Source organism: Hippoglossus hippoglossus, chromosome 6 (genome assembly GCF_009819705.1).
Source record: "Hippoglossus hippoglossus isolate fHipHip1 chromosome 6, fHipHip1.pri, whole genome shotgun sequence".
NCBI lineage: Eukaryota > Metazoa > Chordata > Actinopteri > Pleuronectiformes > Pleuronectidae > Hippoglossus > Hippoglossus hippoglossus.
This window is the reverse complement of record NC_047156.1, coordinates 15,908,399-15,926,008: the sequence shown is the minus strand read 5'-3', so window position 1 is coordinate 15,926,008 and position 17,610 is coordinate 15,908,399. Positions and strand designations below refer to the sequence as shown.

Here is a 17,610-nt window from a genome sequence, read left to right as displayed (position 1 = left end):
GTCCAGTGTGTAAGATTTGGGTAAAAGGGATCTATTGGCAGAAAGTGAATATAAAATCCTATGTGTGTTTCACCTATATTGTACGAATTGTTATTGTCTTTACCCTAGAATTACCCCTTAATATATAAATACTTTATATAAATAAAAATATTTACATCGGGAGCGGGTCCTCTCTACAGAGGCTGCCATGTTTTTTACAGTAGCCCAAACTGGACAAACTAAACACCTTTTGAGTTTTTATGACAACTGAAGGCTACCACAGGTTCTGTTTCATGTTCGGAAGGGGAGTGTGAGGTGAGGGGTATTCAGCTGCAACATGCAACTTCACCACTAGGTGTCATTAAACTCTACACACTGAACCTTTAATGAAACGTACTGTGGGGTCAGTGGGGGCCCCAGCTGTACCTCAGGAGGTTCATTTTAAAAAAAAAAGATAATAATCAACCTGATGGGCAGTGTGGTGTGACCGATCAGGTTTTAATGACGCGCCACATGTCATGCAGCAGTAATGATGACTCCTCCATCTCCTCCTCCTCCATCTCCTCCTCTGGGGCCTCGTGGGGGCTTGGTCGACGTGCGCGTGCTGGCCGCTGGGGGGCACCGTGGACGCACGGGAGCTGAACGTGTCTGGGCACGCGCAGCTGACTGACAGCAGCGCGGCGGTGGTTGAGTGGAGGAGCAGCTCCAGCTCTCGGGACTCGGCTCTGTGAAGCAGCACCTCCTGCTCTGTGGAGGAGCTCAGCGAACTTCACGTCTGCTCCGCCGGAAGTCTGTAGAATGTGTGCCCGCGGGTAGAAGAAACTTTACAGACACTCACCGAGAGAGTTTGAAAACATGGCAGCCTCCGAACTGTACTCCAGGGTAAGAGTTTTTACTGTGTCTGTTGTCTGTTGACTTAACGTTTATTATAACCGTCAAAATGGTGGTTTACTCGTACAAGTTACTTACAATAACAGCTTTTGTTCTTCAACTCTTCATTTGTTTACTTATATTTATGATCCCGGCTCTTAAAACACCCCGTATCCACGGTCCATCCACGTTACACGCGTGGCTGCTGCTGTCTGCTGACTTTACACTCAGCATCCTGCCATTTTCCCCCACGTCACTGAAGATTTGATATAGTTTTATGCAAGGCCGTGTTTTTGTGAGAGCAGTGGTTGAATGGTTCTGTTTCCGTCCATCCCAGTATGCCCGTGTATGGGTCCCAGATGCAGCCGAGGTGTGGAAGTCAGCGGAGCTTATCAAAGACTACACTGCTGGAGACCTGAAGCTGTCCCTGCAGCTGGAGGATGGCACGGTGAGCGCACGCACGCACGCACGCACGCACGCGCGCGCGCACACACACACACACACACACACACACACACACTATATTGACTTACATTGTCCTAACCTTAAAACATGCTTTCACCTTAAATTGCATTATGATTTACGTTATGGGGACTTGCTTTTCATCAGAAGACGTGAATGTCCACACACCAGTTGATGCCCTTATACACTTATTTACTGTACCTCCCAGGTAGGTGATGTTTTTCACACAGGCCCGCCCTTCAGACTGAAGAAGGGCACATAAGTGAAAGTCTCAATAAATAAATGGAAGAAGTGGAAGTTTGAATAAATCCAGTTTATGGGAGCATCAACTGATATGCGGACATTCACGTCTTCTGATTTTCGTCACATCTGTTCAGCACTTAGTGCTGTTTACGCACGCACATACACACACATTCTTTGGAGGAACTCTGGCTATGGAGCTTCATAAATCTCTGAGCTGTGGAATCATGTGAGGCAGCTGTGATGTTTGGTAAATGTACATGGAATCCAAGATAAGACAATCTTATGTGTCTCTTTATGCAACTCTGCAAAAGGTTGAATATAAGAAGCCCATTTAATAAACTGGCCTGAATAAATAGGTGTGTAATGGTTAAAACACTCCAAAAGTGTGTGGTTTGAAAAAAATGTTCTCTGTGCTGTTGCTACCTGCATCTGCAAGGTCGAGTTTGGGCATGTCTTATTGTAAGTATGGAAATAAGACCAAAGTCTTATCATGAGTGAACAAGAGCAAGGGAACCACAGTGATCGTACAATTAGTACTATTAGATAGTATTTTGTGTTTAACCATTTAATTTTACTTTTCCCCCCCCACATGGTTCTCCCCCCAGGCTTTGCAGTTCATCTAAAATGAAAGCAACTGTCATCAGACTAATATCGCTGGTACTCAAAGCTAAATATCTTGTGTTTTTCTAGGAGGTGGAATACAAAATAGACCCTAGAACCAACGACCTGCCACCTCTAAGGAACCCCAACCTCCTGGTGGGGGAGAATGATCTCACGTCGCTCAGCTACCTCCACGAGCCAGCAGTGCTGCACAACCTCAAAGTGCGCTTCATTGACTCCAAGTTGATTTACACGTACTGTGGTAATGAGCTTCATCTCCTTTGAGTCACACTATCACTGTCACACTAGACTTTGGAGCCATGTTCACTGTACGTTCTGACACAATCTACAGCATATTATGTTGATTATTATGGTACTGGCTGCTCTTAAAGGAACATGCACCAAAATGTATCTTGCTGCTGAGAACTTTTCTCTTTGTTGTATTCAGGAATTGTCCTGGTTGCCATAAATCCCTATGAGAGCTTGCCCATATATGAAGCTGACATCATCAATGCCTACAGTGGGCAGAACATGGGGGACATGGACCCCCATATATTTGCAGTGGCAGAGGAAGCATATAAACAGATGGCCAGGTACTGACACTATACATTTAAACATTTTAAGCAAGTAAAATTCGACGTTGCTTGAGCTGATATTCTGTATATTATCACCTTTTCATGCAGGGATGAAAGAAACCAATCCATCATAGTGAGCGGCGAGTCTGGAGCTGGCAAAACCGTCTCTGCTAAGTATGCTATGCGTTACTTTGCCACAGTCAGCTCCTCTGGTGAGACCAGTGTAGAGGATCGAGTCCTCGCCTCCAGCCCCATCATGGAGGTAACATTTCCCACTGCAGGAAGCAAGAACATAAAAAAGAAAAAAGAAGAAATTTACTGATACATATGTGTATGTTTTCCTAAGGCCCTTGGGAATGCCAAGACAACAAGGAACGACAACAGCAGTCGCTTCGGGAAGTACATTGAGATTGGGTTTGACAAGAAGCATTGTATAATTGGTGCTAACATGAGAACCTACTTACTGGAAAAGTCCAGAGTGGTGTTTCAGGTAATATCATTTCTATGGATATAACTCGCATGTCTTCAGGTGACTACTCTGTGTCTGAATGTGTCCCTTCATATCTCTCTATCATCTGTGATTCTCCTCACAGCTAAGTGATTTGAAACACTCATGTGCATGCACCACATGCACAACATGTGAACAGTATATCTTTGCAACGTAATTCAAGGCACATAGATAACCCTCAGTTTAATCTGTATGGCTACTGACTCACAGAGACGTCAATGTATTATTATTAGCAAAGCAGTTGGTCTACATGAATGCATTTACAATTGATTGTTTTCAGTATTTATTGTTTGTTCCTTTTTTTTAACATCTGTTTTCAAAATTTGTAGGCCCGTGAAGAAAGAAACTATCATATATTCTATCAGCTGTGTGCCTCGTCACATCTACCAGAGTTCAAAGCCTTTAAGTTAGGTATGTGAGTCTCTGAAATATTGGTTTCCTTATATCATGATTTAGGAAAACTATTTCAGTAGCAGTTGTAACAGGGTAGTCTGTATTAGTAAAATACTTTATGATTAATGTTTAAAGGTTGCGCAGATGACTTCCACTTTACTAACCAGGGTCAGAGCCCAGTCATAGATGGAGTTGATGATGCCAAGGAGATGAATAATACCAGGAAGGCCTTCTCACTTTTAGGTAAGTGGAAGTTGCATTTCAATAAAGTTTGCATGAACAGCATACAATGTATTTTGAATAGACAATCCTGTCCATATGCAGTTTTGTTGCAAGGCACGATGGATCATACTTTTTTGTTTTATTGTCCTGTTTTCCTTGTAGGAATCTCTGAAAGTGATCAAATGGAAATTTACCAAATTCTGGCGTCTATTCTCCACCTTAGCAATGTGGAGATTAAAGATCAGTCAGCAGACAGAAGCAGCATCTCGGTAATTACTGATTACACCTGGACAAGTTTTCTTTTTCTTTTATATTTTACGTTGGAGTACTGTATTGAGGATGTGTTGAGGCTTTTTCCCCCAAGATCATTATTGTTGATGTATTTCCAGCCAGATGATGTGCACCTGATGGTGTTTTGTGAGCTGATGGGGGTTCCATGCGAAGAAATGGCCCACTGGCTATGTCACAGGACGCTCAAGACAACCACAGAAACCTACGTGAAGTCTTTCTCCAAAGTGAACGCGGTCAATGGCCGAGATGCCCTGGCTAAACACATCTATGCCAAACTCTTCAGCTTGATTGTGGGCAGTATTAACAACGCCTTAAAATCTGCAGCAAAACAACACTCATTCATCGGTGTGCTCGACATTTACGGGCAAGTTGTCACCTTTGGAATGTGATCTTTCTAATTATGTGCCTGGAATGACCAGATGTGTTTTAAATACAAACCTTCTCTTCAGGTTTGAAACATTTGATGTGAACAGCTTTGAGCAGTTTTGCATCAATTATGCAAATGAGAAGCTTCAACAACAGTTCAACCTGGTATGTGTACTTTGCTGCTCAGCATGTTCATTTTCTAGTGAGAATGTGCTCAAATAATTTTTAGCGATCACTCCCTCCAGCATGTTTTCAAATTGGAGCAAGAGGAGTACATGAAAGAGGAGATCTCATGGACATTGATCGACTTCTATGACAACCAGCCGTGCATTGATCTAATTGAGGCAAAGCTGGGGGTCCTGGACCTCCTTGATGAGGAATGCAAGGTAAAAAAAAAACAGTTTTACTTTTTTCAACAAAAGTCTGCCCGGCTATTTTCCACTAGAGGAATCTCCGCCACATTATGTTTAAAGGTTATGAGTAATGCCATGACTAACCTCTTCCTGTTTCCACAGATGCCAAAAGGCTCTGATGACACATGGGCCCAGAAACTGTACAACACCCTTCTGAAGCAGAATGTCCACTTTGATAAACCCAGGTTATCAAACAGAGCTTTCATCATCCATCACTTTGCAGACAAGGTACTTGACTGGACAGGAAAACACAGTTACACAGAATGTTTCATGTTCAGGTGGTATTTTATATGAGTGGGGCTTTTTTTGCATGTCTTGTGTGTAACTGCATGGATTCTCTTCCAGTATTCAGGTTTCTTTCCACAGAAAGACACGAACCTTGGAAAATATCCAGAACATTGGGCCCTGACATTTTCCTTTCACAACAGGAAATTTTCCAGAACATTCAAACAAGGGTTGGCTTCTGAGTAGAACAGCAAGAGGCTCGACATGACGTATAAATGCAACAGAGATGTTTTTGTTTACAGCACATCGACACCTGTTTTGCTCATTGTGAATTTTCCAGCAATTTTCTTGCTGTATTATCACATGGGCTAACACATCTTTCGGTCATATTTCTTGGGAGATGGCAGGAAAGTTTCCAATAAATGTCCAACTGACTCTGACATTTGCTTTCTCACATACAGACTTTCTGGACAGTTTCACGGAAATGTTCAGACTTCAGTGCATTTTTTTAAAGCAGCTCAAATGTGTACAGTTATGTGACCCGAGAACCTCAGTGGTCATAGGTGCAAATGTGTTTGTGTATTTATATGTGTTATTTCTTTAATTAGTCTGTTGACTGAGCTGGGATAGACTTTGGTTCCCGCCCAGCACAGAACAGTGTTGAAAATGGGCAGATGGGTGGATGACTCATGTTTTCTCCTGAAGAGCACCAACAGAGTGAAGTGTAAAATTGTAATAAATTTGTCTTCAAAGTCAGAATTCAATGGCTACACCACGAATGTTTGGGAATAATCCGTCTTTTCCTGTTCATGATGAATGTGACCCTGAATCTGTTAGCTGGTCTATTGTGTTTAGGTGGAGTACCAGTGTGAGGGCTTCCTGGAGAAAAACAAGGACACGGTCAATGAGGAGCAGATAAATGTGCTGAAAAACAGCCAGGTGAAATAATTTAAAAATTGTTTGCACTATTTTAATGTATTTGTCTTTCTGGTAGTTAGAGTGAGAAATTAATTCAGTGTCATTTAATGTCTCCACCACTGCCAAGAAGCCAAGAGCAAACAGCTGCAAAGTATTTCTTGTGTTGCAAGTCTTCAGGAACACACCCTAGGATTGTTCAGCCTGAACTATCAGTGGAAAAACACCCTCTGTCTAAAATTGAAAACACTGCCATCTGCTGTGCCATGGCAGCTTTACATTCTTCTACTTGGTGTCTGGTGTATTCATTCTATACTTTTCATCTTTTCAGTTTGATTTGCTTCTGAAACTGTTTGAGGAAGATGAGAAGGCAAAGGGTTCCACTAAAAAACGTACTGGCGTAACTGGAAGGGCCGGTCCGAGTCAGAAGGATAACAAGAAGACTGTTGGACTGCAGGTGAGAGCACACAAAGTAAACATGACATTTGGTGGTGAGGGTTTGTCTTACAGTGACAGCACCTATCTTCATTAGAAGGAGAGACACCAGCACACTGTCTGCACTTGCTCAGTAAAAAACATTAAAGAAAGAAACATTAAAGACGTGTTGAGTGCCCATCCTCATGGAAAACCTGGGGAAGTTAGTGAGAAATTTTTGTGAAGAGGGATAAAAAAACAAAAACAAAATATATGTACGATTGGGTAATATCTAAGGGATTGTAAGTCATAACATTATACTGAATATTTTTACGAACCATGATTCATGAGGATATGATTCATGTATCACCAAATTCACTTATCAAGGTTTTGTTGTCTCAGTTTCGACAGTCTCTACGTTTGCTGATGGACACACTTAATGCTACGAGTCCTCACTACGTACGCTGCATTAAGCCAAACGATGATAAATCTCCATTCACGTGAGTAGGATGATTCTGTTCTGTACGGTTATCTGTAACAAGCACAGATGACAGAGTAGTAACGTGTTTTGTGTGTTCTCTTTTATAAAGCTTGGACCCTATGAGGGCAGTGCAGCAGCTGCGAGCATGTGGTGTCCTCGAGACAATCCGGATCTCAGCAGCCGGCTTCCCATCTAGGTAGCATGTCAAAAAACTGAAACTGGTACTCAGGGCCATGGGTAGTTGTTTTTAAAATTACCCACCTTACTTTTCTATTTATTTATTGCAGATGGACCTATCAAGAATTCTTCAGACGTTATCGGGTCCTCATGAAGCAAAAAGATGTTCTTAATGATAGAAAACAGACATGCAAAAATCTCCTCGAAAAACTTGTGAAGGTATGTTGGAGTTGTATAAAAGGATGTACATCATGTTAACCACAATGGCTCAGCAGTCTCCGTATGAAACCACATTTCAATCCACTAGATCCAGATTTTAATTTGGATCCGCTCCATAACGTACACACTCATCGATGCCAACCCCCTAAATATGTCTGATTTTTTTCATCATGAGTCACACATAATTCTCTGAGTAATCAATGAAAATTATGAAATTTCCCTATCTCACAATGTTAAAGACAGTAAATTGATTCAATTCAACTATTACACTAAAATATGAGACATTACATACTTAACACCACTGTGTTGTGTCATTAGGACCAGGATAAGTACCAGTTTGGCAAAAACAAGATCTTCTTCAGGGCTGGTCAGGTGGCTTACCTGGAGAAGCTGCGTTCCGACAAGCTGCGTATGGCTTGTGTCAGCATCCAGAAGACTATCCGCTGCTGGTTGGCCCGCAAAAAGTATCTGAGGATGAAGGCTTCTGCCGTAACCATTCAGAGATATGTACGGGGCCACCAAGCACGTTGGTAAGTGGATCTGTTAAAATAACAAAATAAGAAGTTGTCTGTTGTCTGCTGATAATTCTCTCCTATTACTTTGTTTGTACTTTCAGTTTTGTTCAGGGTCTACGAAGAACCAGAGCAGCCATTGTCATCCAGCGGAACGTGCGCATGTGGGTGAACAGGAGACACTATCAGCAGCAGCGCTTGGCAGCTATCACCATCCAGTGCTTCTTGAGGGCCTACATGGCAAGAAAGCAGTATTATAAGGTAATGGCCTAAAATGCCCCTAAAAAGTCTGATGCGTTTAATTAAGTTAAGTTTTATTTCTGCACTCATTAGTTCTCTTTACTGGAAAGGGTTTGTATTCATAATTAAATAATGCCAGCATAATTTCATAAGGCAATATCATCATGAGCCCTGCATAGAACTGTGGATTTTGGGGTTTGCTTGCTGTTGTTTGTAAGGGTTTTTTAAAGGGATTTACTCAGTCCATACTGGAACTGGATTGTTGATAATTGCAATAACCACAGTTGGATTTAACAGGTGTCACCAAGAACAGGAACCGGAATTGCCTCTTCGACATTATTTTGAAGAGTTCCTTGTTTAATGGAAGTCCAGATGTGTCAGGTTCTGGTAATAATGTTGTTGAAGTAGTGAAGGCTGGAGAATACAGAGTGCATTAGATTGTTATGGATTTCCTCAAACTTGACTAAAACGTATTGTGTGGGATTCAAAATAATTCAATTCAAAGCATCACGAGGCAACAGCTTGGGTTAGTGTCCCTCCCTGTGAGCTGATGTTATTTACTGCAACAGTGAGAACACTTAATATTGATGTTTGAAACTGTGGTCACAGACATGTTATACTGAGACACAGTGTGTTAATGCAGTTTGTTTTTAAATGTATTAGAAGAAGCACACAAGCAATAGAAGTAATGTTACCATCAAGTTTAACTAGGAATATGTGTTTGTCTTTGTTTTCATAGTTGATGTTTGAGCAAAAGGCTGTTGTGATCCAGAAGTGGGTGAAAGGCTGGCTGGCCAGACAGCATTACAAACGCACCATGGCAGCTATCGTCCTGCTGCAGAGCTGTGTGCGCCGCATACAGGCCAAGAAGGAATTCAAGAAGCTGAAGGTGGAGGCGCGCTCTGTTGAGCACTTTAAGAAGCTCAACTTTGGCATGGAGAACAAAATCATGCAGCTGCAACACAAGATAAATGACCAGGTGAGTACTGTGAGAGTATGGATGTCTGTTATGTTTTTATAAATCGTTGTTTTCTTGGGGAATCTACCATCAGAAAAAATGTCGTTGAAGTATTGAGTCATTGGGAGGCGTAGAATCACATGCACAGCATGTGTTTGTATTTTCCCCCTGCAGCAAAAAGGAAACAAAGAGCTCCGTGAGAGGCTGAGTGTGGTGGAGAAGACCCAGAGTGTGGAGAGAGAGAGACAGAGCAGAGAGATTGAAAACCTACGTAGTTCCGAGCAGAAGGTCAGAGCCAAGGCAGAGAAACTTCCCTCTCTGCTGGAGCAGCTCTCCTTCCTTCAGCATGAGTTGGAAAACACGCGCAGAGAGAAAGAAGATCTGGAGGAGCAGACAAAGGTCTATAAGGAGCAGACTCAACAGGTAGGTCTGCCACATACACATCTATGTTTATCATACTTCACTGGCTATCAGCTTCAGTTGAACTTTCTACATGGTGTATTTTGTAAATAAATTTGCTTGCCAAAACATTTTCAATCCGAATTTGGGGTTTAGGCTTAGTAGAATAGTAGAATAAACGTGGCTGCGTTTGAGTTACTAAAGATCATAATGAAATTCAAAATAGAAACCTTGAAAATGTTGAAATGTAGTCAATATTTTTTCCTGTGTTTCTGTTAATTTCTAAAACATAAGGAGCAATAATGAATGGTAATAAATCCTGCGAACGTATTTTTTCCTTCTTTCACAATCAGGTAGTAGAAGAGCTTAATATGAAGAACAGCTTGTTGAACAGTGAAAAAGACGAACTCAACACATTATTCGTTGAACAAACACAAAGGTTAACAGGTACTGAGCAGCTCACCTTAAACCTTTACAGTTGACCTGTAGCAGCTTGAATTCAGAATAAATAAATCCAAATTGTTTTGTTTCAGAGATTAAAACCAACGTTGAGAACACTAAACAGATGGAGAAGGACTTCACGGAAGAACGTTCTCGCTACCAAGGTCTGCTGAGTGAACACCTGCACCTGGAGGAGCGGCACAGAGACCTGAAAGAGAAGATGGATCTCAGCATTGTGAGAAACCTTTTCTTTTGGCATAAAGGACAACACACACATTCAGTAAAAATTGTTTCGATGGGTGCTGATTAGGAGAAAAATTACAAAACATTTGAAAAAAAGAGAAAATCTGAACATCTAGAAGCTTAAATTATTTATTTGCTGTAGTTTTCAGACCGCCAGACAGGAAGTCCGTATTTTTCCTTTTTGAACGATATTTTGGCTTCACTTAGTTTTCAGGTGGCAACAATAGTTAGAAACCTCTTCATTCATAGATTTAAATAACACGACAATTTCAAGATGCTGTCATAAACCAACCACCACTTTATTGAAAAGTTCAGTAGATGTACATAACTTTTTCACATGGTAACATCAGCTCATTGAGCAAAGTGAAATCAGCTGACAACACCAAGATAAAGGTTCAAAATATCTAAATGTTTCTCATGTTGGTACCTCTTTATATAGAGTCTATGGTTGGTACAAGTTTAGGCCGGACAGATTCTTTCTCTGACATGTTGTGTTATGTCTTCCTCTCACACATCAGCAGAGTTCAAGCAAACCTGGTCACAAGAGGACAGACTCCAACTACAGCAGTAACTCCTCAGAGTTTAGTCACAGCTTAGCTTCTACAGAGGGAGAGGACAGTTCTACACAAAAAGAGGTAATGTAATAAAGCACATAATATCATGCTGCATAATCAAATCAAAAGTCATGCTTGTATTTGAGTATGAACTTCTCAACCTCAGCTTGGAGGTTGATGCAAAACGTTGACATTTATAAACTAACAACTAAAAACATTTTCATGTAAAAATGATATCATCATAAAATGTATCATCAGACTTGAGCAACTTACAAATGCTCGCCATGTCTCTGTAAATAGTTCAATAACAAGGTTTGTAGCTGTTAGATCTTCATATTAACATGAATTCACATGATTTCTATTACATCTACATGCCTTCAGTAAGCATTTTATTAGTGGCACTAATAAACGGATGGAATATAGAAGGAATTCTTGCTGTGTCGGCATTTGTGTTGTTGAATTTACTACAGAGAACTGAACAATCATTCTTTTGAAAAGCTGTGGAGAGTTTTCTTCCAGCCTCGTCTGGGTCATAATCCTATTAGTGCAGCATTGTAGTTTAGTTGTGGAGAGATCAGTGAGTCAGTTCTTGCCGTGTTGTGTTAGGATGAGACCCAGGCCACGGTGGACCTGCCGGTGCTTCTGAAGCTCCAGAGAAGAGTGAAGGAGCTGGAGCAGGAGAAACAGTCACTGTGGCAGCAGCTGGATAAGAGAGAAGAAGCCAAACAAGAAAAGGCAAAAGTAGGCACTGAACCACCAATCATGTTTCTTACTGGTTAAATTGAAAAACTACCAAACAGATCAATACGTTTTTAATTGTGTTTCACTGATATTTGTGTTTGAATTGTTGATTTTTACTTTTTCTGAAAAGGAGGTGGAGGAGCAGAGAACTGTTGGCCGAACAGAACTGGATTTGGAGACACTGAAGGTACGACCTAGTCAAGAACATACTGTATATTTAGATCCAAGCAAGAGAGCTGTTATTAAAGAGTCAACCCATAACTCTTCCTGAAGACGTGTCTATTATATTATATTATATTATATTATATTATATTATATTATATTATATTATATATACTACTTATCTTTGCATTGAAGTACTGAAAGGTGAATAGAAAAAATGAATCTGTAGATGTCTGAATGCAGAGGCAAGAGTTGGAGTCTGACAACAAGAAGCTGAAGCAGGATCTGAACGAGCTGCGAAAGTCTCTGACCAATGAGAACAGTGACTTGATGCCTCCTGACCCTGGTACTCGGCCCTACGAGGTACTGATGGAACAACTCACCTCCTCCAACGATGAGCTGGAGATGAGAAAAGAAGAAGTGCTGCTGCTTCGATCGCACATGGTCCGCCAAGAAGCTCTTAAACATAAGGTGAGGAAGTAAACTGCATTTATTATTATTTTCATGTTATATTCAAAGCGGGAATGTTTTTAATATTATTCTGTAAAATGTATATCTGAAATTAATAAGAAATAATTCATTCCATTTGCACTCACCTTCAGGACTCTCCACTGGGCGAGAGTGTGAAATTAGGCCTCAGTGAAATTCCCTCGTTTCAAGACATTGACAGGTAAGAGCAATCTGCTCCCACTCTTATCTAAATTCTACGGGCTGACAAATCATTGTAATATACTGCCAGCTCCTTCAGTCCACATTTACCATTCATACTGCCCACTGGTTTTCCCTCATACTTCTGTATAATCACCACCAATATCATCATGTAACAAGTATTAAATTACATTAACAATGAAGCAACTATGTTCTAGTGTGAATCTATCAGGTGTAACGTGATATTCTTTTCTAATGTTCTTCTTAAGATCCCTGGATATCCATACTCTGAATGAAGATGGAGAGCTATGGCTGGCTTATGAAGGCTTAAAAGAGACCAACATGTAATTAAGTTATATTCTGTTGTTGTTATGTGAGTTCAAGCAGTTTCACGTCACATGGAACCAAATACTGTCTCTCCTCTGTCCCTCCTCCAGGTTCCTGGAGAGCCAGATGCAGGAGCAGGAGCGTGTTCACAGTGAGAAGTGCCAGAGTCTTCTCGAGGACGTGAACAAGCTGAAGGATGAGAAGGAGCAGCAGCAGAAGCTGTTGGCTCAGAGCCTCCTTCTGCCTGAAGACGCCAGAATCGACGCGAGCCTGAAGCATGAGATCATACGGCTCACCAATGATAACCTGGTGGGTCCACTCAGTCTGTTCTCAACTCAACTTCTTTGACTCTTATCGCAGAAATAGTGATTACTTTTACTTTTTCTTTTACCAAATATAAAGTAAATGTAAAATATAAAGCTGACTCTGTGCAGTACAAGATAATATTGTTATTTTATCAACAAAAAGTGGCATATAAACAAATCAAGGGATAAGGGAAGTGCTTTAAAGATGGTTGCTTTAATCATGTTGCTGTTTACAGATGTTCACTCGAATGTGTTTGAATCATTTCAGGAGAACATGGATCGGCAAGAAAAACAGGACAAAACCATACGCAAGTTGAAAAAACAACTTAAATTTTACATGAAAAAAGTTGGCGATATTGAAGGTATCCACTTGTGTTTGATTGTGTTTGTAAAATACATTTTACAGATGATAGTAGCACAGCATCGTTCACGTCATTACTCACACTGTGTCTTTACTGTATTTAGCAAACACTCAACAAATGATCGATGCTTCTGCAATGAACGCTCCCATGAGAGCTGTTAATATCACCCGCAAGGAGAAAGAGTATCAGGGCATGTTGAAGTACACGGAGGGTGAGGAGAACCGCCTGCTAAAAAATCTGGTCTTAGGTAAGTTCTGACCTGTTTTATTCAAGCAAATCACTTCTGTTTTCCTGTTTTCTAATTGCATGAAGATGTTCTTCATAGATGGAGGACTTGTTATATGAGTATTTGACTGTGAAATGTTGTCATCCGCTCAGATCTGAAGCCTCGCGGCGTAGCAGTAAGCTTGATTCCTGGGCTTCCTGCCTACATCATCTTTATGTGCCTCCGATACGCGGACAATGTGAATAATGACCGGAGAGTCAGCAATCTGCTCAATTCCACCATCAGCAGCATTAAAGGGGTCATCAAGGTGCAGTTTATAACTTGTGTCAATGAAGCAACTCATGTTTATCTTGAATTGATTTTTACATTGATTCTTTTTCTTTTTCTTTGAAGAGACGAGGAGGTGATTTTGAAGTAGTTTCCTTTTGGTTGGCCAACAGCTGCCGGCTGTTGCACTGTTTGAAGCAGTACAGTGGAGATGAGGTAAGCTGGACGAGGTTTGATGCTGGAGTTCTGTTGAAAGCTGGACATGTCCCTTGATTAACCCTGCATGTCTCTATGTCCACTGTATACTCTAGGTCTTCATGACGCACAACACTGTCAAACAAAACGAGCAGTGCTTGTCCAACTTTGAACTGTCAGAGTACCAGCAGGTCTTTGGTGACCTGGCCATTCAAATCTACTGTCAGCTCATCAAGAGCATGGAGAACGTCATGCAGCCCCTGATAGGTGAGGAGACATAAACCGATTTCAGACATGAACTCCTCTCCGGAGTGTGCCTTTCATATTTGAAGAACGCAGCACGTGATTTTCCAGGTCAAGCGTGTTCACAACCACTGGAAAATGGCCGGAACATTCAGGCGGGGTGTGGTGCCTGGGTAGAGCATGCAGGAGGGAGGACATGAAGAATAAATCTCGCTCTGGAAAGCATTTTTTTGTTCACAGCACATTGCAGAGTTCGCTCTTATCTTTAAAAGCTCTCCAATCTCGTTGACTTTCCAAGGGGACATCTTCATCTGTGTCTTCTACGTGTATGGCACCTCTTTTTCATCCTGAGATATTTTACTTTGGGACTGGCAAGAAAAGTTTAGAAAAATGTGCAGAGCAACTGACTTGGACATTTACATTCCTACATACAGCACCTCTAGAAAATTTCTGGAAAATCTCCGGACTTCAGTGCATGTCTGAAAGCAGCTTTAATATTACATATACAAATCTGACTATTACAGATCAACATGATTTGTTTTCTTCATGTGTTATATGCAGTGGCGAGCATGCTGGAGCACGAGACGATCCAGGGAGTCCTGGGGTCCAAACCGACAGGCCTGAGGAAGAGGAGCACGAGTTTCCCAGAGGAGGAGGCGGTCACCGTGGAAGTCCTCCTGCAGCGTCTTGGCGTCTTCCACACCACCATGAGTCAGCATGGGATGGACCCAGACCTCATCAAACAGGTGGTGAAGCAGCAGTTCTACATCATCTGCGCAGTCACCCTCAACCACCTGCTGCTGCGGAAGGACATGTGCTCCTGGAGTAAAGGCCTGCAGATCAGGTACAGCAAGGGACAAACCGCGGCCGTCATATTGTTCTTAATGAAATTAAAATTAGAGGGGAAGAAGAGTATCGATGTGAGTTGTTGCTATAATGTGGCAAGCTCACTCCGATGATTTCTTAGATAGTCATTGTTGTGATTTTTAATAAATGTAGGAATCATCAGATAATCAGTATATTTGGCACAGTGAAAGTGCTGTAATTTAAAGGGTTAATTTCAAACTTTGAAAGGCCATAATTCTTCATTATTACATTATTAGTTTTCCATTTTTAAACAATGGTTCCCTCTTAAGTTTCCCCCTTACACACAAAATGATGCAGTGTATTATCACATATACAGTATATACTGTATTCACTAGTTTCAGAAATTCAAGATACCATTTTTTTATGGCTCCACAATTGCATCACAATATCTTGAATTATTTGAATATATATTCACATTCATTCCTCTGGCTTCAGGTACAATATTTGGCAGCTGGAGGAGTGGCTGGCGGAGAGGGATCTGGCAGACTGTGGTGCCAAGGAGACTCTGGAGCCGCTGGTACAGGCCGCACAGCTTCTGCAGATCAAGAAGAAGACGGAGGCAGATGCCCAAGCTATCTGCAGCATGTGCACCGCCCTCACCACGGCACAGGTCCGTCATCAGTGGAGGTTTAAGCCTTTTGAACGTGTTGACACAATATTTTAATTGGGTTTGATTCATTCTTTGTTTTTCTCGACAGATTCTAAAAGTGTTGACCCTGTACACTCCAGTGATTGAATTTGAAGAGCGAGTGCCCACCGCTTTCATCACAACTATTAAAGTGAGTAAATGGAAAGTTTTAAGTGTGGACAAGATTACACTGCTATTTTATCCTATACTATTTTTTTTATCTTATTTAACAAAATCTCTATCTTTTAAATATATCTTAGAACATTTTGAAAGACAGAGGTGAGTCAGCCACTTTGATGATGGACGGCAAGAAGATCTTCTCCGTCACGCTCCCCTTCACACCCTCCACTGTGGCTCTGGAGACCATCCAGGTTCCTGCTAGTCTTAATCTGAGCTTCCTCACCCGCATCTAAACCTGCTGCCTCCGACACCATGTTCTCTGTGTTTCGTTTACCCGAGTAAAACAAACAACCAAGTTTTTCACCAAAGGTTTTGACCTTTTCTGTAAAGTTTTAAAGATTCCTTCTGCAGTAGAGAAATGCTATGTTGTTTACAGGCCTCAGTGCATTAGCTGTACACCAAAGAGTAATAACTGTATGAACAGTGAATATGCAAAACATTCTTTTATTATGTAATTTCTTGTCACACCTGATATTTTGCCAATACAGGTGTAGAATTTGTGGTTTCCTTCATGTATTCCTGTAACTGTAACTTTTAGGAGAACTGTATTATAGCTGGAACTTTATATTTCTACGACTCCATATTCCAAGTAATGGTATTTATGTCAAGATAAGTTGAAGGAGCCAATAGTAACTCTTGTATCTGTAGTTAACTAGTCTAAATGCTGTTGGTCGTTTTAAGGGATGGTGTCTCAGGAAGAGGGTTTGATGTGTTTAAAACTGCTGCACAAATGGTTTCACTCCGTCATGAGGTGTTATAGATCTTATAGATCACAAGCTCAGTGTTTTTGTTCTAAAGTGGTGCCTGTGAACCACCCGGGAGTCCGTAAGAAAAACGTAGAAGATTTTAATCAAGTTAAGTATTTCTCTATGTCGACCCTGACACATCACTGTTTTGTTATCTGATGCTTTAATGTCATTTAGTATAAAAAATATTATTTAACAGGAGTTGAACTTCACGAAACAAATATAAAACAAGTAATAAGGCAGATAAAGGAAAGGAGTGTCTGTTTTGAAATATATGTGTAAAACTATATGTGTTGCTCTTTGGCACAGGGGGGATGGAGTCTGATACAAAGAATAAAATGAACCAAGGCGCTACTGCTGTGGGAAAAAACAACTTTATTATAGTGTCTAATTCTGAAGATAAAAACTGACTCAAGTCACCCTTCTCATCGTTTCCACAGTAAGAGTGCCTTGGTTTATTTATTTTTAGTATCTAAACAAAATGATTAGTAATCTGCACTTTAATCCTCATGTATTCGGGAGCAGAGCTTCAGATTGGATTTGGACTTGATGCAAGAGACCTTTCTTCTGAGAGTCCTTCACATGTGAAGTTTGACTCTTTTGTCTTTGGATTCATTTAAATTCTGAAATGTACATGTAACCAACTGATGTAACTAACTCTATGAAAGATGGATCTTAAATACTCAAAACTCTGCTTTTAAAATACATTTTTATTTTTTCATGTTCATCATTGTCCTTTCTTTTAAAATGCTTAACATATAAAAATACAGAAAAGGCATTAATGATTAATCCTCTGGGGTCATAGAACTGGGTCTGGGCCTCTTGGATCACCTTAGTTGTGTACAGCAGAAATGTGTTTCCAACTTTTCACTCCACAGATACTTTGGGTCAAGTTATCACAAGGTCTTGAAATATTTAACTTTCTTTAAACATGATTTTTTCTGGACTTCTCGTGGTAAAGCAGGAGCTGATGTGTGCTCACTCTCTGTGATCTCTGGCTGAGATCTGCATCC

General features: G+C 40.9%; 1 protein-coding gene across 2 annotated transcripts; it reads left to right on the top strand.

Moving 5' to 3' along the window:
* Nucleotides 1-655: 655 nt before the first annotated feature.
* LOC117762588 (unconventional myosin-Va-like) lies at nt 656-16,838 on the top strand. Of its 2 annotated transcripts, none has more exons than XM_034586999.1 (40): nt 656-861; nt 1,187-1,297; nt 2,245-2,416; nt 2,603-2,747; nt 2,838-2,991; nt 3,076-3,219; nt 3,567-3,648; nt 3,766-3,873; nt 4,015-4,121; nt 4,242-4,507; nt 4,593-4,674; nt 4,755-4,895; nt 5,025-5,150; nt 6,003-6,086; nt 6,394-6,519; nt 6,879-6,976; nt 7,067-7,153; nt 7,245-7,353; nt 7,672-7,883; nt 7,970-8,126; nt 8,845-9,084; nt 9,238-9,486; nt 9,816-9,909; nt 9,996-10,138; nt 10,668-10,781; nt 11,307-11,441; nt 11,572-11,628; nt 11,847-12,074; nt 12,206-12,273; nt 12,521-12,595; nt 12,689-12,887; nt 13,152-13,245; nt 13,349-13,492; nt 13,624-13,778; nt 13,865-13,954; nt 14,050-14,200; nt 14,738-15,020; nt 15,479-15,653; nt 15,742-15,822; nt 15,932-16,084. In XM_034586999.1, the coding sequence occupies exons 1-40, from the start codon at nt 835-837 to the stop codon at nt 16,082-16,084; spliced, it is 5,466 nt and encodes a 1,821-aa protein (XP_034442890.1). In that variant the 5' UTR covers nt 656-834. The 2 variants fall into 2 exon arrangements, with proteins under 2 accessions (XP_034442890.1, XP_034442889.1); XM_034586998.1 differs by having other exon boundaries at nt 665-861; nt 10,665-10,781; nt 15,932-16,838.
* Nucleotides 16,839-17,610: the final 772 nt, after the last annotated feature.